The sequence below is a fragment of the Aptenodytes patagonicus genome, chromosome 12, assembly GCF_965638725.1.
Source record: "Aptenodytes patagonicus chromosome 12, bAptPat1.pri.cur, whole genome shotgun sequence".
Classification (NCBI taxonomy): Eukaryota; Metazoa; Chordata; class Aves; order Sphenisciformes; family Spheniscidae; genus Aptenodytes; species Aptenodytes patagonicus.
In genome coordinates, this window is record NC_134960.1 from 4,286,031 (window position 1) to 4,308,273 (window position 22,243).

The following is a 22,243-nucleotide window of genomic DNA, read 5'->3' on the forward strand; positions in this document are numbered from 1 at the left end:
AGTCACTGAGTACTGCGTTTGGGCAACTGGAGCAGTGCGCAGCATTCCCAATGGAGCGTTAACCACATCTTGTGCAACCATGTAAAGACTTTTCCAGGAAATACATTGCCCAGTAGTTGCTAAATAAGCATAAACCTTTTCTTGAAGTCTGTCGGTGTGTTGAAATCAAGTCTCCTCAAGGAAAAACTACTGATTTTGTTAAAATGTGACTCAAGAAAGGAGAGGGGCAGCTTGCCTGGAGATCGGGTTCCGATGCTCAGCCTGAAGCAGCGCCTTGCGGTCGATATCCCCAGAGGGTGTGATTTCTTAAATACGCTGGGATCTTTCTCAAGCTTTTTACTAATAGGCATCTGAAGCTCATAGCTCCATCCTTGTGCAGAATAGGAAAATACTTTGAAATCTAACAGCTCTTTCTTCTTCAGCTCTGCCAGGGTGTTATCACAGTAAATAAGTATATAGTGCGTGTGTGTGTCTATAAATATATATATATATTTTTTTTTTTCTGTCTGAACTGGAGGAAACCCTTGAGCTGAGGCCAGACGTTGCCTTGATTATATAGTATAAGATCACTGTCGCAGGAGTCGTGCCGATCTCTGCAGCAGCCCCGTGCGAAGCCGCCTTTGCACAGCGGGGAGCAGCCAGGAAGGAGAGTGGTGGTGTTGTTCGGGGAACACCAGGAGGTTTTAATACATTTAAACTCTTGGTGGCTTTACGGTTCCTATCCGTTGCTTTCCTTTTTACCTGGGGAGTGGTGTAGGAGCCTTGTTGGGTGCAAAGTCTCTCCCTTTGGGCGAGGGCAGAAACCGCACAGAAAGAGGAGGGGGTGGCTCACAGGTTTTTGTTGCCTGACTTTCATTGTACAACCTTCCCTAATCTAATCGAGATCTTTTCTAAATCACTGCATTTTACTTGTAAATCAACCACTCTGGATCCATCTAAAAACATTTATTTAACATAACACTGGGCTAGTGGCTATAGGCGCATGGCATAGCCCTTCTTTATGTAACAAGATTCCTCAGTGTTTGGGCAAAGTCCAAATCCTAAAATGAGAAAGGGAGGTAAATTGGACTGGAATAATGTTTTCCAATTCCAGTGTCATCAAGATGTCATATCTCTAAATCAGCTTCTCTGATTCAGTGTTTTTCCCCAAACCAATTCATCCACCAAAAAAAGTCATTAGAAGCGGCTGGAGTTCCCTGATGGCTTAAGGAAATTCAAGAGCAATTGTCAGCTTTTTTCAAATATATTTTTTTTATTACTTTTTTCATTTGTCTTAGAAAGAAATATGAAATCTGCATGCAACCTTCTAAATACTTCAAACATTTAAATAGCATATGATAATTTAGCAGTACAGTACATTATACAGAAAGATAATATAGGGAGACTTCCTATAGTGTATTTACAAATGAAAAGGTAGTTTTGTTATTTTAAAAAGACGAATGCACTGCTTAACATTGAAGTATTACATTCAAAATAATGGATATGTTGTATTGTGACTAAAACATATATAGGTATTTATGTTTGCCCTATCATATTTTTCATAAAAAGGTACCTTTTAAAGGCTTTGTTGTTGTTGTTGTTGCTACAAATCTAGGAAATCATACACAATAGTCTTGAAGCTTAAAATGTCTCGGTACTGAAGCCACAAACTTTCTGTAAGAACTTCAGGTGGAAAAAAAAAAAACCAAACCCAAAACATTTTCTTAGTAATAAAAATGACCTAGAAATGCTTTCTAAAGCATGAAACGTTAAATGGAAGATATGGTTCGCTTCACCTTGCAGCAAGCCCTCAAGTCCATTAAAGGAGAGGTACACAAGTGATGTTCATACTCATTTGACGACGTGTTGAGGGACCTCACTTCTGCAGTTACAGCCACGACATTTCAGTGGCATCTTCCCCAGCAGACTCGTCTTTGGTCCCCGCTTTGCCTGACTATGCTGGAGCCTGCAAACATGACAACCAACCACAGCACCGAAGCTTTCCCACTGCGGAAGGGTGAGGGACACGGCTGTGTAACACCTTTACAAACATTACTGTTTGTCTAATGAGCTTATAAAGCTCGATTGCAATCATAGTGAAGTATGAATGAATAACAATTAAAAAAAACCCAAACAAAACCAAACCCAAAAAACAATCTCTCTAAAATGAAAAGCATGAGTTTTCCCAATCTCAGGACAGAGCAGGCGGGGATGAAATCTGAAGTGCAACGGATGCTTGTGAAATCTGGAAGCCTTTTGCACATGGCTATAAAATGTAAAAACTGACCCTTGGTAAAAAGTGCTTTATAATAATATAGAATTTGTGTCTTATGTCTGTGAGAGAGAAATAATCTTCTGCAGAGCCCAGTCCTACGCCAGCCAAGGGAGTCTGCTCCATTCCTCACGCCGCTTCCTCTTATTCTTCATAAACCCTAAACAGAAGGAAAGCCGAGAGCAAGATGTTTAAACTATGAATGAAAAAACTGCCTTCTAAATAATAATAATAATAATAATAATAAAAATTATTACAAACAACAAAAAACCAGAAGCCAGATTTTTAGCCTTTGCTTAAGTAAATTGGAAATTAAGTTATTGACTTCAGCAGTCCCCAGATTGCTATCCCTAAAGCATCTGGGAGGAGGGCTGTACTCTGACACCGCCGCGTCTTGCAGGCGTGCGGGGAGTAACACGCTCTGCCATGATTATCAGGATACGTAAGATGAAGAAATCCACATCTGCTAATACACTTTCACCACTGGAAAATCCCTATCTCGTATACAAATGTTGAAGTATATCACGAGCTGTACATAGATAATAAATTCACAGTATCTGTTATGTTTGGAATAGTATTATAGGCAGTATTATTTTTCTAGTTTACATCCTGAGAAGACCACCTGACAGGCTGGTTTGCTGAAAAATCCTTGGCTCTTTGGGGAGCATGCATGAAAGTGGTCTTCCATGGCATGGGGAAAACTAGGGACAATGCTGTTTTGGGGAAGAGATTCACATTTGGACTATAATTAAATGTAAATTCCATTTACATTTAAATTCCCTGGCTTTTCCTGGGGAGCAATTCAGTGGGTTTGGTACAGCTGGCACTGAAGGCACTGACAAATTGTTTATTTATTATGAGGACTTGGTTTAAATCAGGCTCTTTATGTCTGAAATAATCACTTGATGCTTCTTCAGCCGCAGTTCGGCTCGGCTGCCCTGCTTGCCCGGTTAGCAGTGGCGGGGACCTGCTGGGTGCGATGCAGGGGTGGCATGCGGCAGCGCGGCGATGCCAGCGCTGGGCAAGGCAAAGCAAGGTAAAATGCTGAGGGTTGTGCTGCGTCCTTTCTGCACGCCCCAGGCTGGCAGCCAAAGCCGTGGGGACGCTGGGCTCGCCATCCCCCCTCCTCTCCCTAGCAGCAGGGACAGTCCCCACCCCCTGGCTGGACTGTGGGGAAGCCTCGAGCTGACCCTTATTTTGGGCTATGGAGGAGACTGCGAGCAGCACTGTTATCTGCAGACAGGAGCTAGTCTTCAGCACACGGACCCCGGCCCTCACAGCCTTGCACGGGGCATCCCTCCTCTCGGTCCGCTCGGGAGAACCCTGCACGTTTCCTGAATGCACAAGCCTGGGGCTGAGCATCCTTCGTCATCTTAGTGACGGCCTTATAAAAAGAAAAAAAAAAAAAAAAAGAGGGGAAGAGTGTAAATACGTGGTTATGCAACAGCCAGGGCTTCCCCACGTGCTCTGTTTGTGGAGCAGCCGCAGGGAGCTGGCAGGGAGTCAGGGGAGCCGGCCAAGGGGCTCAGCACCCACCACCGCTGGCAGCGCTGTGGCATTGCCTGTGCCACCGGGCACCGCGTGGCTGTGCCGGAGCTCACTGGCACCCTTGGACCTCCTGAGAGATGGGGCTTGCTGCTCGCTGGCCTCGTTTGAGCTCAATTTTGAGGAGCAAATTTCCCATCAGTTGAAGAGGATCAGGGTTTGGTGGGACTGTACCGCGTGCGGAGGCTCTTTCTTGGCCATGGCTGGAGAGGTGGTAGGAGTTGGGCAGCTCCCTTTAATTACAGATAGAGACATCACCACTGACCATCAACCATCAGGAATTCATGTTGCTCTCTCTCTCTCTTCTATCTATGACTGATGGCTTGCAAAAAAAAGAAAAAAATCTCTTTGCAAGGGAGAAGGTGGCAGAGGTTCTTACCAGCAAGTTACTGTTTTTCTGGGAATGATATACTAGTTAAAATTGGCAAATACCTGCGTCATCAGATATTGACGATTTTGAGGTGGTGTGATTAAAGTGTGTGACAATGCACTCTTTTTCCAGCTCTGCTGACTGCTTTCCTTGCGACCGTGTGAAAGTAATTTAGCTTTTCATCTTGGCTTTTTACCCGTAGAAGGGAGGTGAGTGTATGTAAATAACTGAGAGCATCAGCTGATGAATAGTTTAACAGAAAATAATCACTAGTTATAGTTGGAACAGCCTATTCCTAAAATAGAAGCGAGGACTGCATATGGCAGGAAAGAAACAACATCAAGAACATCCATTTATAACTGTAATTTTGGTAATGAAATACATCCTCTGTGCTGGATAGAGCATTTGCAGCGTGTGCATTTTCCTGGCTTCTCTGTGTCTGAACGCTGCTGATTGCCCAAATCGCCACCACGACTTTCTCCCTCCCCCGTTGAGCAAATTCGTACTTACCTGCCTTTCTCTTTCCATACTCTGTACCACTTCAGCAGTCTCACTGTGTTTTGGCGTTTGGGGTTTAAGCAGTGCTGCTGCTCCCCTCTCACCCGCGTCCACAGAGTCACGCTGCAAGGCAAGCGAGCACAGGTTACGGGAGTCAGGGGAAATGCCGGTCCTCTGCTCCCACTCAAGGTAAATGCCAAAATCGGTCAGGGGGCTCCCACCCAGCCGGGCAGTGGGAGGGGTTTTCATGCTTTGTGTTTTATGGCAGATATTTGAGTTTATTGTAATAATATTGGCACAGATCTTCAGCTGTTATCATCAGCGCAGTGCAATATTTTCCACAGAGTTATACTCGGTTGTACCAGATGAAGACTTACCCGCTGTTTTTAATCAGTGGGTTTGCTCTGCCTGTCTGTTAGATATTTTCTTTTGAGCTTAATAGCTAATTTAATTAGGGTTCGTTCAGGCAACCGCAAGGTCTTTGCATGAGGAGATGGTTCCCTTACACTCAACAATGCTGCAGCCAAGAGAAAAGATCAGACCCGGTTCATTGATTATTTTTTTTTCCCCTTTTTAAATTTATTTTATTTTTTTTTTAGTCAGCAATATCTTAAATACTTGCACGTGGCAGGGTGCCTGTGTGCCCAACGGACTAGTTCTGAGCCCCAGGCGGGCAGTCCTGGGGGCTTCAGCCTCTTCTGATCACAGGCTGATCCTTCTCTCCTTGCCGGCAGCAGCAGCTTGGTGTCCCCTTGTTGTCAGGACAAGACGTGCTGGGAGGCAAAACGTGGCAAAGGTCTTCCCGTTATTTCAAGCTTCCTCCTGGAGAGCTTAGTGAAGCCATTGCTGGGTGGTCTGCCACAACCCAGGTGACAGGAGAGACCTGGAACTGCTTCCCGAGAGGATGGCTCTTCAGAAACATCAAGACTGCTATCGCTTCTCAGGGCTCAAAATCAAGCAGTTTTCTGTTTTTGTTATTAATTTTGTGATTTAAAAAGAAAAAAACAACACCACAATTTTTTTGAAATTATTCATTTTCTGGAAATACCATCCATAACAGGGAAACATGGTTTTCAGTTTAACTAAAATCCTATAATGGAATTATTTAAACACTGCTAGAGACATGAGTAAAAGGATGGCAGAAAACCAGAAATATCTGTGCATACTGATGGACTTCTTTTATGGTTTGGTTCAGAAAGGAGCTGTTTATCTTCTAACACAAGAAAAAGTGCCTTGCAAACTTTCCCAGCTCACCCGCCCAGCGCAGAGGGGACGTGCCTGACTGGAAGTGAAACGCTGCATGTTGCCTGCATGAGCTCAGCTAAGGGTCTCACCACGTTTCCCATTTCAATGTTGTACAAGGTGTTCAAATAGTTTTTTCCATCCTACTAACCTTCCCTGCTCCCCTTCTCTGCTCCACCTCCATCAGGTGTGAGCTAAAGTCACAAAAAGACAAGGTGTCCCTTTTGGGTTGTTTTCTGGGAGGATGTGGCCCTTTCCCCAACGCGTGGGAAAGCCGTGGAAGGCCTCCAAGAGCCTCTGTGGCTGCAGACATGGGAAGGGGAAGGGTCACTGCTAAAACCTATGGATTGTCTCTGCTCCAAGGGCATTCTCAGCCAACCCCTCTGTCCGTGAGAAGGGACATTTTCCTATAGCTTTGAATGGGAGTGAAACCAAACCTTCACGGGAGGCACGAGGCATGCAAGTTTTAAGGGACTTGAGGTCGGCACAAAGTTTCTCCATCCAGCAGCCACCTTCTCGGCTGTGTCGTCTGCACTGGCTGATGCCAGACCTTGGCTTGGATTTCTTTTCTGACAGACCATAGAGAGTATTTCCAGAAAGAGATGTACAAGCTGAATCGCAGGAGGAGCAGAGCAGGAGCACCTCTGAAAAGCAGCAAGCCCTCAATTTACACCATGAGTGAAGGAGGACAATTCTGGATTTACTAGAGCCTGCAGTCTAAGGAGGAGGAGATGCACGGTTTGCTTCTCAGGTGAACAACCAGAGCTTTTCTCAGGCTGAGATGTGTTGCTTTGACATCACATATAGGTTTTCTGCTTTGATGCTGGAGGCTGGACAGCAGAGGAGACGTTCCCAAAGCAGCCCTGTGGTCCTCTGCGGTTCCCCCGCAGTCCCTGATGCTGTGGGCACAGGGTTGGGTGGTAGCATTTTTGGGCACCCTGAGCTGACCTGGCCCTGCTCTTGGGGACACTGGTCTGGCAGACGTAAGGGGACGTCTAAGAAGAGGCGCTGTGGGAGCCAATACCCTGAGTGAGGAGTTGTCTGGATGGGCTGCAAGAAGAGGTGGAGAGGGATGGAGAAAGGACTGAAGCACCAGAACTTACACCTCCAGTGAGATCCCTCCAGTGGCATTTAGGACATGAGCTTGCTCCAGGGGTATGTGCTGAGCTGTCCCTTAGCTGCCCAGGGCTTGGTGGCTGGAGCCTTCATCCAGGCTGTGTGAGGGACCCTGTGCCAAAAACCTCCTAGTACATCCATGCCTCCAGGGCTGGGACGAGCGCCCCTGGGTCGGTCTGTGACCCCCAGTGCCTCGTGCCCCCACGCATCTCATCTGCAGGGATGGTGGGGCTGCACCGCTGCCTACGAACACCCTGTCCCTGGGGCCAGCAGGGTCCTGGCTCTGGTCCCTTCACCTGAGCCGGTGCAGGGACTGCCATCCACCTCGGCTGCCCCTGGAGAAAGGCTCCCAGTGGTGCCCATTTCCCATCTCTGGCTCAGCTGTTCTCATCCTGACACGTCCCCCCTCTTTGGGATGGGGCAATATGTGGAGGGGGATTGAATCCTTTCAGACAGAAAGAGTTAAACCTGCCTCCTATTTTCTGCTGCTTTTCCTCATTCTGGGAGACAGATACACACACAATTACTGCTAGATGTACCGTGAATCTTGATAGGTTTTGAATAAACTGAGGACTCAGTTTAGCTCCCTCTTATCCTGTACCACAGCTCTGCTGGGGGGGTTATGGCCAAAGACAAATTCTTTCCTAAACTGCACCCATCGTACCTACTTCTTCTCTGCCAAACATCATTTATATCGTATTTCTCCCATATGAAAAGATACAAGAGCTTTTGAGGAGGTCAGGAGGGGACCCAGCTTTGACAACTCATTTTAGATGATCACCGCAGCAACAAAAACTCAGTCGCAGGAATTTAGCTCTTCTGTGCCTCGTCTGGAGACTCCTGGATCAATTGGTTCTCTGAATATTAATTTCAGTTTGCTTTCAATGGTGACTTCAGACTGCGTTAGGGTAGCTGGAAAGGCAGCGACGGCAGCGGGTTAGCCCTGCCTGCCCCGCGGGCAGCAGCAGCAACGGGAGAGCGATGGGACAGCTCTGTCCCCGCAGCCGCTGCAAGCACAGGACAACCCTCCGGTCTTGAATAGCATTGCTCGGCATCTGCATAGCTATCCAGCTGGGAAAGCAACCCGCTCGTGCACAGCGTTCCAGCTTTCCCGACTTTCTGATTGAAAGTGAAATGTTGCATTAATGAGATTTATTTTATACCCCCCGGCAATCAGTTGCTTTCGGGCAAATGCCAGGAGTGGGATGCGAAGAGTTAGTGCCTCTCTACGCCATCCTTTTGCTATGGAAAGGTCAAAGCAAACAAAGTGAAGCTGCAAGGAACTGATTCAGGCAGTGATGCTCTGCAAGCGTTTTTCTGATCAGGTCACCATCAGCTGATTTGGGCTTCAAAGAGGTGGGTCTGGTGTTCCCTGAGCTAAGCATTGCTCACAGTGATGCTGGTGTAAATCTGGAGGAAGCCTAAGGAAGCTTGGCTCTCCGTTCCTCCTCCATATGCCCTCCACCAAGTCTGGCAAGCCGTTTGTGCACGGGCAGGATCAGGCTCCCGTGGTATCTCCTTGTTTGTGCCGGTCAGATGGGCAGGATTTGGCCCCGTGGGCATTACAGAGTGCCGGAGGTGGTACGCGGCTCGGCAGGACAGGACTCAGATCCTGCTGTTAAAGCACCTTTCTAAGATTAAGCGAATGGCAAACGTTCAGTGAGGGAGCACAAATGCTGGAGTAAATCAGTCCTCGGCGTTCTGGGCGTGTAGCTGCTCTTGGGACCCTTTTCTCTCCCTCTTAGGTGGCAGAGGGGCTCGGTGCAGTCTTCTCGGCTAATCTGCCCTTCTGGTCGTTACCCAGCCCCACGTGCTGGTTGGATGGTGTTTTGTTGGAGGATCTTAAGATATGCAAAACAGGACAGAAAAAAAACCCCACAAACCACCCGTATTTAAAATCTAAAAAAACCCCCTCCTTTTGAGCCACTCATCGGAGATGTCAAAAATCCCCGTACCTGCCTCGGTTCGGTTAGTCACTACATCACTCTGAGATTTCACAGCAGCATTGGTCACGGCTTGCAGTGAGACGGGGAGGAAAGCGTTTTCTTACGTGCTAGGTAATCCCATTGAATGCAAGGGGATGGCTCTGGTACAGCGCAGGCGAAAATCTGACTCTGGTTGGGATAACTCTTCCTCGCAGAAACCACCATGGACCAAACTCTGCTCGTGTTCTTACTCTGCACACCCCAAAAAAAACTGGACTAAATAGTTCTGGATTTTACATCAGGCAGTTTGGAGTAGGATTTGTCCCTGTCTTCGCTTGAAGTAATGATTATCCTTTTATCGCTACCTGTTCTGTAAATATTTCTTTGAGCGAAAAGATTATGTTGAAAAATGATAGCTGGGTTTTTGGTCAGAATTACCCATTTTGTTGCATCTGCTACAGCAAATGCCTATTCCCAGAAATTAGCATGCCAGGGCATGAGGAAAACAAAGAACAAAGAAGGAACTTGCAGTATAAGGTAAAGCAATACAACTAATAGGGAAACAGAAAGCAATAAATGAAGGAAAACTTACATAATCATCTCTTCCACGCAAAACGGGTACCTCGGTTTTATTTCCAGCTTCCGTACATTAGAGAATCTTATTTTAGGACCTTTTCTTGAACATTTGCACTTTACGCCTACAAGAGAAAGCATTTTCTCATGTGCCTGCAAAGCCTCCTGCATACCAAACGTCCCTTCCCTGCCAGCCTACGTGCGCACACAAACTTCAGTTCGGTCTTTCAAGCCTCAGTGGGGAAAACTGGATTTTGTAATGCTGTTGAGCTTAAAAAGAGTAATATTTTCTTTGCTATATCTCAGGAAAAGGTAGTGACTCTCTGGGAAATAAGTTTTGGAGCACTATGTATGTTCTGAGGTTTAGTAAATATGAGAGCTTTTTAAAGTGCACCTGCTGTGATTAAATGTAATTGTATTTAACAAAAGGAAATGTGAGTCAGAGCTCGCTTTAAACTGAGCAAGCAAACGCACATCTCGGCTACTTTCTCATTTACTCCCGTCTCTCTTGGACTTTGTAGGACTTTCAGTCATTTCTCCTCGCACGGATGCTGTGGTGCATTCGCAGCCAGACAAAAGCTGAGTGTTTTTTAATTTTTGCGCACAGCAGAAAAGGCACACTGGCACCCTCGGTGGAATTTGCGCTACCACATCAAATCCAGCTCTGCTCTATTTTCCCTGTGCAAACCACCCTCAGTTTTGAAGGAGATATTTGAGCTATATTCCTGAATAACAGAGAACGCGGCATGACCTCCCACACCGTGAGTTGGGGCTGTCTGGCTTGCGATGAAGACACAACTTTGCATGTGTTTTACCTCTGCTTCCACCTTTAAAAAACTCGCAGCTACCTTACCCCACAGATACGCTACATCACTTTTCCCAACATGCAGGGGGACAGCTCAATCCAACTCAAGGCTAGCAACAGGCAAATAAAAATTACTGGAAAAGCAACCCCCCCGAAAAGAGATTTACATGGGAATAAGCAGAATAAACCGACTTACCTTCTGCGCTGGCTAAGCACATAGCGATGAACAGCAGAAGCAAAGCTGCTGTCAGGAGCTTCATGGTGAGACAGCAGGTACCTAAAGAGGCGCCGGGGGTTTTAATGTGTTTCCTCGCTTCGCGTTCGTCCCCCAGATCCCCCCGTCTCCGGGGCTGGATGTCGCCAGGGAGAGGACAGCGAAGAGCGGCTCCCGGCGGTGCTGCCGCTGCCTGCGCTCTGCCTGCGCTCTGCCTGCGCTCTGCCTGCGCTCTGCCTGCGCTCTGCCTGCGCTCTGCCTGCGCTCTGCCTGCGCTCTGCCGCTTTCCTCCCCTTGTCCTCTTTTAAAACAGCTCCCGCTGCCCTTGCTCCCGGCTCATTAATATGCAGAGCAACTCCACGGCTCCCTCCGCTTCCTCAGCCCCGGCGGGGAGGGAGGGGACCGGCACCCCGCGGCCGCTCCTGCCCCGGGGGGACACCCCCCCCCCCCCGCGCCCGCCCCGAGCCTCCCGGGGGCGGGAGCGCAGGCGATGGGGCGGCTGCCCCTGCCCAGCTGGGGCATTTCTCACCGGGAGGAGGTTTGCTGGGGGGTGTTTGTTGTGAATGGGGCTGCTAGGTGGAAAAACCCCCGCTTGCGAGCACTGAGGGAAGCCTACGCTTCACAGAAATTCCCATGCACCTCGGAAACAAGATTTGGAGAAATCTCACCTGGGGAGGGAGGTGACCTATTGGCTTTAATATTATTTTCTAGCTTTAACAGGCTTCCAAATCTAAAGGAAATCTTAGTGAATTAAATGGGAAAAAAATATTCCTAAGAGCGTTGTTAGGTGGGTTTAGCATGTGGAATGTTTCAGGAAATAAGATCAATTTCGGGTTGCTTTAATGAACACTCCAGCAATGTTCTGCTCCGTGAAGAACACGGTAGCAACACGCAGGAACTTCATGGATGTGAATACATGTTCCTTCTCCCTTGCAGAGTCTGCTTCTGATTTCACCAACAGCTAAAATAGCATCTTTAAAATCCAGATTCCAGACTTTTGCCTGTGTAACTGAAATGGGTGAAGATCAGAGTCGGGTCTCTAAACTCCTTCATAGTAATGTATTCAAACCACATTGCAGATAAATGCCTCTGCTGATGCCTGGTTCATCTCAGCCCCTCTCCCAGCATACGGCTGCCCACGCTCCGCGCTTGCACACCCATCCACGCTAAAACCGACCGAAACCAGCCATCCTGCCAGGTCAGGCAGCGCTTGGGAAGGACACGCCACGCACTCCCAGCTCCGTTTGCATTTTAAGTTTCCCACATGGCTTCATTCCTGCCGGCTCCCATTGGCAGCGGCCATCCCCGCCGCGTTCCCGGCCCGGGTGTTGGCAGGCTGCGAGTACAGCCCTACCACACACAGCCTGCACGTTGCGCACAGGCAGTGCAGGCAGCTGCCTTGTTCCTGGCCCTGGGTTTCATGCGAGACGTGCCGACACGCTGGGAACAGCCTGCCTCCGCTGCCGGCTCGCCGCTGCCCTGCATGGGATGGGGGAGCAGGGGTGGGCCGCTGACGTGGCAGGGAGCTTTTTGGGGTGAAAGACCCGTTCCCAGGCAGGTTTGTGCGGCTGCCACTGGTGCAATGGGGCAGAAGGGATGGTATGATAGTTTTTGTTATGCTTTGGGCATTTGCACTGCACAACTCTAAACCAGCTCCTGAGGCTCTCATTGCACCCTGCTAGGGATGTTTTGGGGTGTGTGTTATTAACTGCCAACAGGACACAAGAGAGAGGTTTGTTCCACAGCCTGGTGATAAAAACATGCACCTGAGGCATGGCAGATCTCAGTTCAAACCTTTGAAATAAATTGTCATTATCCAATTCCTTATATGAGGAAGAAAAATACTGCAGGAGAGCACAAAAGGCTCATTTCAGAGTCACTATCAGCTGGGTGGTGAGGATGCTCGCTGGGCACCAGAGGGAGTTGGCTTAAACTGATCCCCATCCCATCCAGGGCTGTAATCCTGCCCTGCTGCGGCTCGGGGTAATTCCCTCCTTGCAGCCTCCTCTCCACCGTGTGCAGGAACAGTCTCGGGAGGAATTGTGGGAAGGGAAAGCCATTTTCCCTCCCCCTCTGCTAATAAAAATTTGGGTGCAGCTTTAGCTGATGGCAATTTGAACTTCCCCCAAACTAGGAAACTCGTGTACAAGCTGGAGAAATACTGAAGGAAATTCTCGAGCTTTCCGAAAGCGAATCCCCTCTTCTTGTATGTCACTTACTCGTGTTGAAAGAGCCAAGCTGATTAGCTATGGAATAAGCAAAGTTCTGCTTTAATTCCAATTTACGTGTAGAAATGGATGTATTTGTGGTGTGTGTGTAAATACGGTAACTGCTCACTATGCGCCCGAGTAGTTCGGTGTCTTTATGCCAAGCGCTGGCATTGATTGTAATTATTTCTGAGAGCTCAAAGGTGTCTCTTGCCTGGTGTGACAGATTTTGGTGGCCATGTACAGCTGTCTCTGACACCTGTTCTATCTCAAAATGGCAATCACAGAAGAGGAAGAAGTTTTAGCAAAGGATTTGAGGGAAAGGAAACGTATATGGAATTCACCACAGTCTGCCCCAAAAGAAACCCTGATAATCCAGATATATTTTCTTTGTGCAAGCATATGCCGAGCAGCTCAGCATATGCTGGTGTTTCGTGTGCCTGCGGTATCTGCAGCAGATCTGCTAAGCCTCAGCAAACGTGTTTCGGCAAGCAGCCGGCGTTTCACGCGTCTGGGGAGGACTGTGCCCAAGCTGTGGGGCGAGTGCCGGTCAAAGCATCCATTTCAGCCCTCACAAAGCCGCCCGATTGCATGGTAATGAATCAGGGCTTGGGTTTTGCCCCCCACAAAAAGAGTGTTTCAGACCAGGCGTAGTCGTCAAGGTCTAGCTGCTGTCCTCAGCTCTACAGATGGGACGTGCTCCGAGAGCCGTGCCGGTCCCCAAGGGAGCATAACCATACCTGTGCACATAGCGTACCACCCGCTTTGTCCAGCTAATTAGAAGGGCATTGTTGCTGGTGACAGGTCTGTCATTACATCTCATTAACTATTCTTTTCAGGTCTACGCCCCAGCATAAGGCTCCCTGGCAAACCAAAGGTGAAGCCTGGCTTTGCCTCTGAGGGTAAGACCTGGCGGGACCAGTGGTGATTTGCCACCCCCAGGAGGGTGGTTTGCAGCATGGAGAGTGGGGATGAGTGGTTGTCTCCTCCTAAAATAAGAAAGAAAAATTTTAGCAACAGGATTATCATTCAAAGCAAAATCTTCACCATTTTTGGCCACCTGGAAGTAGAAATGCTTCATGCTGAGCACAACATGTAGATGAGCTGGAGCAAAACGTTTGCACTCTAAGACATGGAGACAAACCCCAGACACACGCTGCCATCCCGGAGGCCTTTCAAAGCAAGAGCTATCGGAACAGAGCGGCTCACCCCAAAAATAAATAGTGTCAGCGTGAAAATGGGAGGGCTCCAGACGAGCCCTTGTGTCTGCCAGTGCAGGGGCATTTGTGTCTGTGCTGAAATAAGAGTTGGATGGGGTCTGTGCCCCGACCCGCCCTTGGGTGAGGCTTTTCCTCCTGCTGAGGGTGCACACAACATCCTGACCCACCACACAGAGAAAGTCTCTTAGATATTTCTCTGCACCCCAGGGACCAGAAGATACACTATTAAAATTGTTACCATTATTAGAAATATTTCAGTATTGGTGGTTTCGGTTATGCTGGTTATTTCAAGTGCAGCATGAGCTACGATTTGGATTAACTCTCCTTCAAAATGTAACAGCCTTTCATACAAGGAAGATGAAGATGCCAGTCATGGTGAGAAATCTTTGTAAAATGGCCATGAAACTGAAGCTACTTATTGCTGTTGAAGCAAACTGATGCAAATGGCTAATCTGAATTTAATGTATAAGAATGTCCCAATCAGCCCGCGGAGGAGAAGATTAAGCATTTGAAATGATGTGACATAATCCCTGCATATTGTGTCAGGAATTTGGGACTTTAAATGCTCACTAGAAAATTCAGCATTAAGGTGGAGGTGCACAGATGCGATGTATGTTGTATGCATCTTTTTTTCTTGGGTGCCACACTTCAGTTTTTATGCCTTTTTGGTGTTGTAACCGTTTTGTGTTCAGCACCAGATGCAATGTGTTCTATGGGAGAGATGGTGCGAGCCTCCTGCAGTGCACGGGCCCTCAGCCCTTGCAACAGAGCAAATATAAAACTCAATCCCAAGCTTGAAGTGAGGGGAGAATTGCCTCAGATTTCAGGAGGGTGTTGCAAGCCTGCTCCCACGGTGCTGTCCTTAGTCAGCAGAGGATGTGCTACAGGCTGTGGTCAAGTCCGTGTTTTCACCTTTAGCTCTAAATGGCCTTTTTCTTCCCTCGATAGCCCTGAACAGTAGTTGTGTCATCCTTGCATGTGTTTGTCTATCGTAAGCTGGAAGTCAAAGCTTTGGATTTCATCTTTGGTCTCTGGAAACATGAAACATATTTCAGGGAAAACAGCTGCGTTCCCTTCTGTGGAGTTACACAACGGATGAATTCTGCAAAATAAGGCTTGTATTGTTGTTGCAGTCGCTGCTTTCTTTTGATATTTTCTTTTTATTTTTATTTCCATGATGAGATTAAATTCTAGACACTGCTCCTTCTCTTGGGAATAGTTTTAAGGCAGCTCTCTTCATAGACCTAAATTATTCACCAAGAAGGATTTTTTGCTGAGATGAGAACGAGTAGGTCGGATCCGGGACTGTTGTCAAGGCTTGGAGCTCTTTGAAGCTCTTCGTCATGAATCATTAAAAAGGGCTGCAATAACATGGCAAAACGGAGAACTGACTCTTTGTGTAGGTGATCTGAGAATCACCTTTAGATATGCACAAAAGGATTAATCCCGCCTGTGGCTTTTTACATTGAGAAAATAGTAAGTTGTGTTTAATTTCCTACTGACTCATTTCCTTGCGTGTTACAACTTACCGTTGGTTTTCACATGCAAGCACAGTTTACACTTTATACCATTTTCTTAATAGGCATCTAAGCTGAGAATGGTTGTAGGTATTTATTTTGCGCTTAATCATGCAGCGAGTTGGATGGCTTTTTTGCTATCCACCCCAACGCTTGCTATAGTGTAGAGGGAATAATGCGAAGGAAAGAAAGGCAATTTGTTTGATCTGACTCACTCACGTTCCTGACAGTGCCGGCCAAAGCCCTGAGAAGTCTCCGTGGTGGTGGGTGGGGTGAGAGCTCCTCGGGACGGGGACGGCACCGGGGTCCTGCTCTCGTTGTTGTGTTTTCCCTTTCCTGATTTTTTTTGATCCTTGGTCTTGGACTGAGAGGATGTTGCATTACTCCCCAGACGTACAGTTGGAACATTACACTGGCTGAATAACACAAGGGCAATTGGATGGAAAGCCTTTCTTATTGTCCCAGGATTGGAAACAAATTGTGCCACCCTGATTTGCTCATCGCATCTCTTTTTGTGTGTGGGTAGTTTTGGGTAATCTGTGGGTGCCAGCTTTTCAGATGAAAGGCTTTTGGGATAGAATAGGGTGTTACTGTATGTAACAAACTACAGGCAGCCTCTCCCTGCACTATTAATGCCACTTCTCTGAAAAGAAGTGGCTCTGCTGCCAAGCCATCCACATTCAAAAGCCTGGGGAATCTGAAAAGCGAACCACCAAATAAGGTGTTTTATTTTTGCAAGAGAATAGGACCAAATGAGATCAGCACCCGAGTAAGTTTCTAATCCGGTCCCAGGTGAGCTCTTACCGAGATGGAGGGCTGTGGCAGCAAGAACCACAAACATTCAGGCACGAGAAAATCCATTCCTGGCACTTCTCCTTTTCATGGGTCAGCAGAGCTAGGCATAATTTCAAACTCTTCCAGGGATGGCAGGAACGTGGTTCAGCATCTACCGCGGGGACTCAGCACATCCACCTTCAGTGCTGGTCCCTGTGGGGCAAGAGTCCCTCGGAAGGGCTGGCAAGCATGAGCCTGCCGCAGGCGTCCACGTTGCAATGGTTTTATGGGCCTTAATTCAAGGAAACAGATTGTGGGGGAGAGGACAGCGATGCTTTGAACCATTTGTGGTGTAAAGGACTGTTTACCGTGAGTTACAGTGGCAGGAATAGCGCCCATGGGCCCTGTTGGCACCCTGGATGGGAGGTGCAGTGCCTGGTGGCCAACAGCCACTGCAGCAGTGACAGCCCAGTGACAGCCCTGTGCCAGCAGATGCGGTGGCAGGGACACATTTGCAGCTATTCGAGGTCTTTTGCAAAGCCCTGGAGGCGTGGGGCTTTTCTATTGTCTTTTAGGAGGGCTTTTGCATCAAAAAGGTGAAGACATAAAATGTTTGATACATGCACAACTGCAGAAGCAGAGCCATGCAGCGGGGGTCAGGTCCACCCCACTGCTGCCCTCCTTGCCTGCCCGCTGCCTGCCCGCACTCCTCTCCTTGCCAAAAGCCTGTCCAGGTCTCCCCCGTGCTCTGCACCTCTCTCCACGGGTTCCCCACCTGCACAAACCCCCTTTGCAAGGCCGTGCTGTGCCATCTCTGCGCCAGGAGCACCTCATGGCCTGGCCCACGACCTGCCTGGTGGCATCCAGGCAGGGAGCTGCCCTGGGGACCCCGTGTAGGAGGGAATGACTAGGATGGGGATGACTTCCCTGCTAGGAAGAGGCAATGAGTACCGTGATGTGTTTTATGGTTATTTTGTCTCTGGTGGCTCCTGGCTTCTTTTTTTGGACTTGTGGCTTCATGTTTCCAAAAAAACCCACCCCAAAACTCTGTGAGTGCGTGAATGCAGCACTCAACATAGGGTCTTCTCTGCAGACTTTGGGAGGTTTCTTTACGAGCTTGCTCCAGGGTAACTGCGAGCTGTTTACACTTGCCCAGTAACCACAGCAACGAAACTCCCCAGAACCGAGAATTAAAGCCATTAGATAAAAATGCCCATAATTTAGAGTGATTAAGTGTGGAGGTAAATCATCTCACGGCATCTCCTGTGATGGCAGGCAGGCAAAGCGTGCAGGAGTGCCCGTGGTGCAATCGGAGGTGGGTGCATGTAGGTGCGGGAGTGCCAGGACCAAGCACCGCGGCGGCACCGAGGCTGGCTTGGGCACGAAGCCACAGCATTTGTAGGTGCCTATGGGGCTCTGCAGCATTTCTCCCACCTCCTTAGTGCTTTCTGTAATGTGCAAAAAGCCCTTGCAAGCTTAATGAAGCCCTGTCTCCTGCAGATAGGATGGGTGCTCCCTGTCTCTGTTCGTTTTCTGCTGAGCTGTGTGTTAGTAATAATGGGAATTTTTCATATGCTGATTTTTCCTCCCCTTGGGATAGAAAACATATGTAACGTCTTTAAAAATAAATAAAATGAATGACCTAACAATGCAGACTTCGAATATTTGATGGAAGATTAATAGGCTGCAATCAATCATAAAATTAGTTTTTTTCTTCTGAGCAATAAATATGTTAATTATTTTATCTACTCAGATAAAAGCTTAATTACCATAGCATTTGGGGGGGCGGAGAAGTTTATAGTTGTTATTCCCAGTTTTCCTAAGAAAAATCAGTTCATTCTGCAAAGAAAACAACTGATATTTGTGCAAGTAAACCAAGCGGCATTCCTGCCGGCACAGCCTGAACCTGGCTGCGGTGAAGGCTCTTCTCTCTGCATCTTTCACCTCCCCCCTGTCAGGAGGGCTCTGCAGCATCCCCCTTCCCAATTTAACAGGGCTCTGCACCTCTCCCGGCTGCAGTATAATCGGTAAGGACTTGGTGGAGAGTGCCTCATTGCTCTGAGCCCTTCTCAGGCTGGATTTGCCCACTTTCTGCAGGTTTTCCACCTGGTTGCATGCTCAGGTGTGATTCCTCCATGTCACCCGTGTCTCCTTCATCTGTGGTCTGGGTGGGCTGCAAAAAAGCCAGGCCAAGCACTCCACAGCCCACTGTGCCAGCAAATACTCTTAAGTCCATCACTCCTTAAAAGCACGGTGGTTCAGCCGGGATTGTGGATGATCACGGGATGAGAACGGGGAGGGAAACAGCAAGTGCCAACTGTGCAGCATCCCCCTCCTCTCTGCATCCCGGGTTACCCTCTCCTGCTTGGCTGGTGCTGAGGGTGCCTGCACCAAGAATAGATAAAGCACGGAAAAGTCACGCTCTGCTTTACTGCACTGTCATATCACTGAGTAGGTAGGTGTGAGCTCTTTATTTTTTTTATTAATAATTCAAAAAATCACACAAGGATGGCACATTGGTGTAGAAGCACTGGTTTTTGTTGTTGAAATTAAATGCGAAATCAGCTAGAGAACAAGACAGGGCTGATAAAATCCATAAATGCCAAATACAACGATGTCGTGGGGCTGTGCATCAGCAGCGGGACTGGGACAGGGACTGGCAAACTGGTGGTGCAGCCTCTGCTCCCTGCAAGCCGCCTTAGGTGTCTCCCCCAAATTCAGGGCTTCACCGCTTTCACTCTCGGGGACAAAAATATGTCCGGCTTGTGATTCTTTCCAAAGGCCTTTGGCAGCCTCTCCTGGCAGTTGGCTGTTTCTGAAAAGGCAGGCAGCTGCTGCTAAAGTGATTTGGAAGCAGAAGTGGTGCTCTGGAGCCCTAATGCTGCAGGAGAGGGTTAGTGCCCGAGGTTGTTCCCGTTGTGGATGGGGCTGGCTTCGTGCTAGCAGCTCACCTTTGAAAGAAGAAGCTGGGAGGCTCACGGGCATGCAGTACCCCTCTCTCCTTCCCTTCGTCCCCTGTGTCAGAGCATCTCTCTGTCCCCAAGAGGATTTTGGAGAAACTTGGTGTATTCAGACACAGCCGCCGCATCTTGGTCCCAACCTTCTACGTGTGACAGCCAGCCCACCGGACAGCCTTGCTCCCCAAATGGGGCTAATGCAGCTAACCAAAGCCACAGTAACAGAGCTAAATGACTCGCAGGGGGTTGCACAAACTGGAAAAGACCAAAAGTAGCCAGTGATGCAGAGACACTCAGCAGCCATCACTTCTTTGGGTACATGCTAAGGATTATGCAAGTATCCGTCCCGTTCCTGAGAGCTCCCCAGATCTCAGTGGCTTGAAAGAGGAGTTTCAGAGCAGCAGAGTTTTATAGAAGTGGACATGGTTTTATGGATGCTCTCTGAGATTAAGGTACCTTAGAGTTAACATGAATTTCAATCAAGAAGACATTAAGAAGGGCAGAGGGAAAACAGATTAGCTGTCCTCTTGACTTGCTTTATAAGATGAGACAATGAGAGAATGCGATGAGATCAACTGAAAAATAAAAGGAAATGAGAAATCAAAGGAAATGCTGCTTTACAGGCTATTTCATATGGTGAATTGGGAAATTTTCCCTTCAGGGGATCAAATATTCTCTTATATTTTTAACAGAGCTGGATAACTCGTGACTGCAAAGATGAAACCCGTGATAGAGGCTGATCCCCCGCAGGGATTCAAAAGGAAATGATCCATTTCAGGTACAAGCGGTGGGACGCTACGGGATGTCCCCTCCCTTGGTGCGCTTCAGAAACCGTGCAGAGCCACGGCATCTGCCAGAGCGCAGCTTCCTGCAGGGTTCAAGGTCTGGGTTATCAGAGCCGTGAGTCCAGGCACATCATAACAGCGACATCAACTGATCAATATCAGCATCTCATAGAGGCTGAGCTGCACACACCTTCCTTCGCCAGGCCCGTTAACAGAGCAGCATTGCAGATGCTCAAAACTGAGATAGAGAAAAGGATCTCCACCCTTCCCTTTCAACATTTCTGTAACGCTTCTGGAGTCACAGTCCTCATGCCTTTAAACAGACCCTTTCTGGGACTTCAGATTTGCCGTGGGCTTTGGCATTTCGTGTCCTAATGGACTTGCCCTCAGAGAAAGAAGTACTTTCCATGAGGCCTCATCCCCAGCAGTAGCCCTGGTCCCAACATTTCCCTGGAGACCAGATGTGGTCTTGTTTCTTCTTCTTTTAAAGCAGATTGCTGTGCCCACTCCATAGTTCGGGGCATGGCTGTGCTGTGCATGTGTCCTACTCTCCCATGGCTGCTTCTGCAATCACCAAACCTCTGCCCAGCTGGAAATCAGTGTGAAAAGTCTTGCACTGGAGACTGAAAAAATAATCTCCATGTTCTTGGGTAAAGGGGTGGTTGCCCTGTCCTTTTAGCACTGGCAGTCAGTGGCTGGTGATCGGCTCCAGCCAGCACTGGCCTTCCCTGTGAGAAGATTCAAGGTTTTTGCAGCCATATGCTGCTGCCAAAGCCACCTCCTCTCCGTGTGAGCACAAACAGTCTGGTTTTGCTCCTGCCCTGATGTACAAGCCCCTGATCTGAAGTCTCAACCAGCTGGCTGGTAGCAGGCAAGTACTGCTGGAGGCCAAAATGAATGTTTTATCTCTGTGCTACTGTCATAGTTTCTTAAGACTAAGGTCTCTCTGATTAACTCCTTCATAAATTCTTCATTAGGATTTGTATCTCTGGTGCTTTGCACGTTTGCTGGTGATATCAGCTAGATTAGGCATGGTTTCCCTTCCAGGCGTCTCGGTGGGCTTTTCTTTCCCCTTAGCAATGACTTTGGCTGTGCCATGCAGCATCTCTTCCCCTTGCCACAGTGAACTTTCCATAGATATGGCACTTTGATGACACAGGAGCCACATTTTAGCAGTAGGAATACCTCGACTTCAACAACAGGCAGTTAAAGCTCCAAAACTGAAACTCCCCACAAACACAGAGAACAACACGAAAAAGCTTTTAAACAGCATTGCTCTCCATGTCTGCGAGCGGTGGGTGCCAGCAGAAAGGAGGCCAGCTCCAAACAGCCGCAGCCTTGCCCCACGCTTGGCTTCCAGCGTTTGAACATGTTTTGTTTTGATATCTTATACTTGGGATATTCTGTTCTCTCTAATTGCATCTAGTGCCTGGCTTGGGAAAGGCTGTTCTGCTGCGAATACAGCTGTGCCCTGGCTCCCCGCGCAGCCCACCCCTTCGCTCTGAAGCTGTCAGGTGGGACGACTGCCTTGCGGGGTCTGTTTTTGCCAAGGAGACGTTGAAATTATTGGCCGGTTCTTCAAAGATCTGCAGTGGCTCTTGATGTTCCTCACTGGAGCAGGGCAGCGGAAGAAAGTCGCCTGGGAAACGCTCTCCGGAAGTGAAAATTGAATTCTTTAATGCTCTTGAATAGCAAAATACAGTTTCTAAGTATGAGAAGCAGCCCACACAGCCTTTAGACATGTTTGTACCCAAACAAACCCACGTTGTACCCAACGTGCTAATTTCTTTAGCACGTAAATAGCTCCAAATAAGCTATTGGGTAAGGCTGGCTGCAGAAAGAAAAAAACCAGGATAGGTTTGCCTTTCCCACAATACTAGCTTGATCTTGTATCCATGATCATGCTAGTTGGTCAGGAGGGTTATATCAGCCAAGAACGTAATTACTAATTTGACTCGTATGTGTAGGACAGGGTGGCCTTGTTTTTCCTGAAGAGGCTCTTAAAACAGTCCAGTTCAAGCTAAGTGACCATTTCCCCCCTTCCCTTCACCCCCATAATTATGTTCAAGGGTATTTGCAGCTACGTTGAGTTTCTCAGAACTTCCTCTTTTCTTTCTTTTGTAAACTCTGGACGCAGCAGCAGCAGACAGCTGAGGATATAGAACACAAATGTCACTTTTAAAGCCTCTCATATTAACTTTCATACACCTCTGGGCCTGCCTCTGTCCACTGAGTATAACTAAC

At 48.1% G+C, this 22,243-nt stretch overlaps 1 protein-coding gene across 1 annotated transcript; it reads right to left on the reverse strand.

The window, feature by feature from the left end:
• Nucleotides 1–1,216: 1,216 nt before the first annotated feature.
• On the reverse strand, nucleotides 1,217–10,924 carry CXCL14 (C-X-C motif chemokine ligand 14). Its single transcript, XM_076350165.1, has 4 exons — nucleotides 10,522–10,924; nucleotides 9,540–9,645; nucleotides 4,677–4,787; nucleotides 1,217–2,411 (listed from the first exon to the last, which is right to left on the reverse strand). Exons 1-4 carry the CDS (start codon nucleotides 10,583–10,585, stop codon nucleotides 2,396–2,398), a joined length of 297 nt encoding a protein of 98 aa, XP_076206280.1. The 5' UTR covers nucleotides 10,586–10,924; the 3' UTR covers nucleotides 1,217–2,395.
• Nucleotides 10,925–22,243: the final 11,319 nt, after the last annotated feature.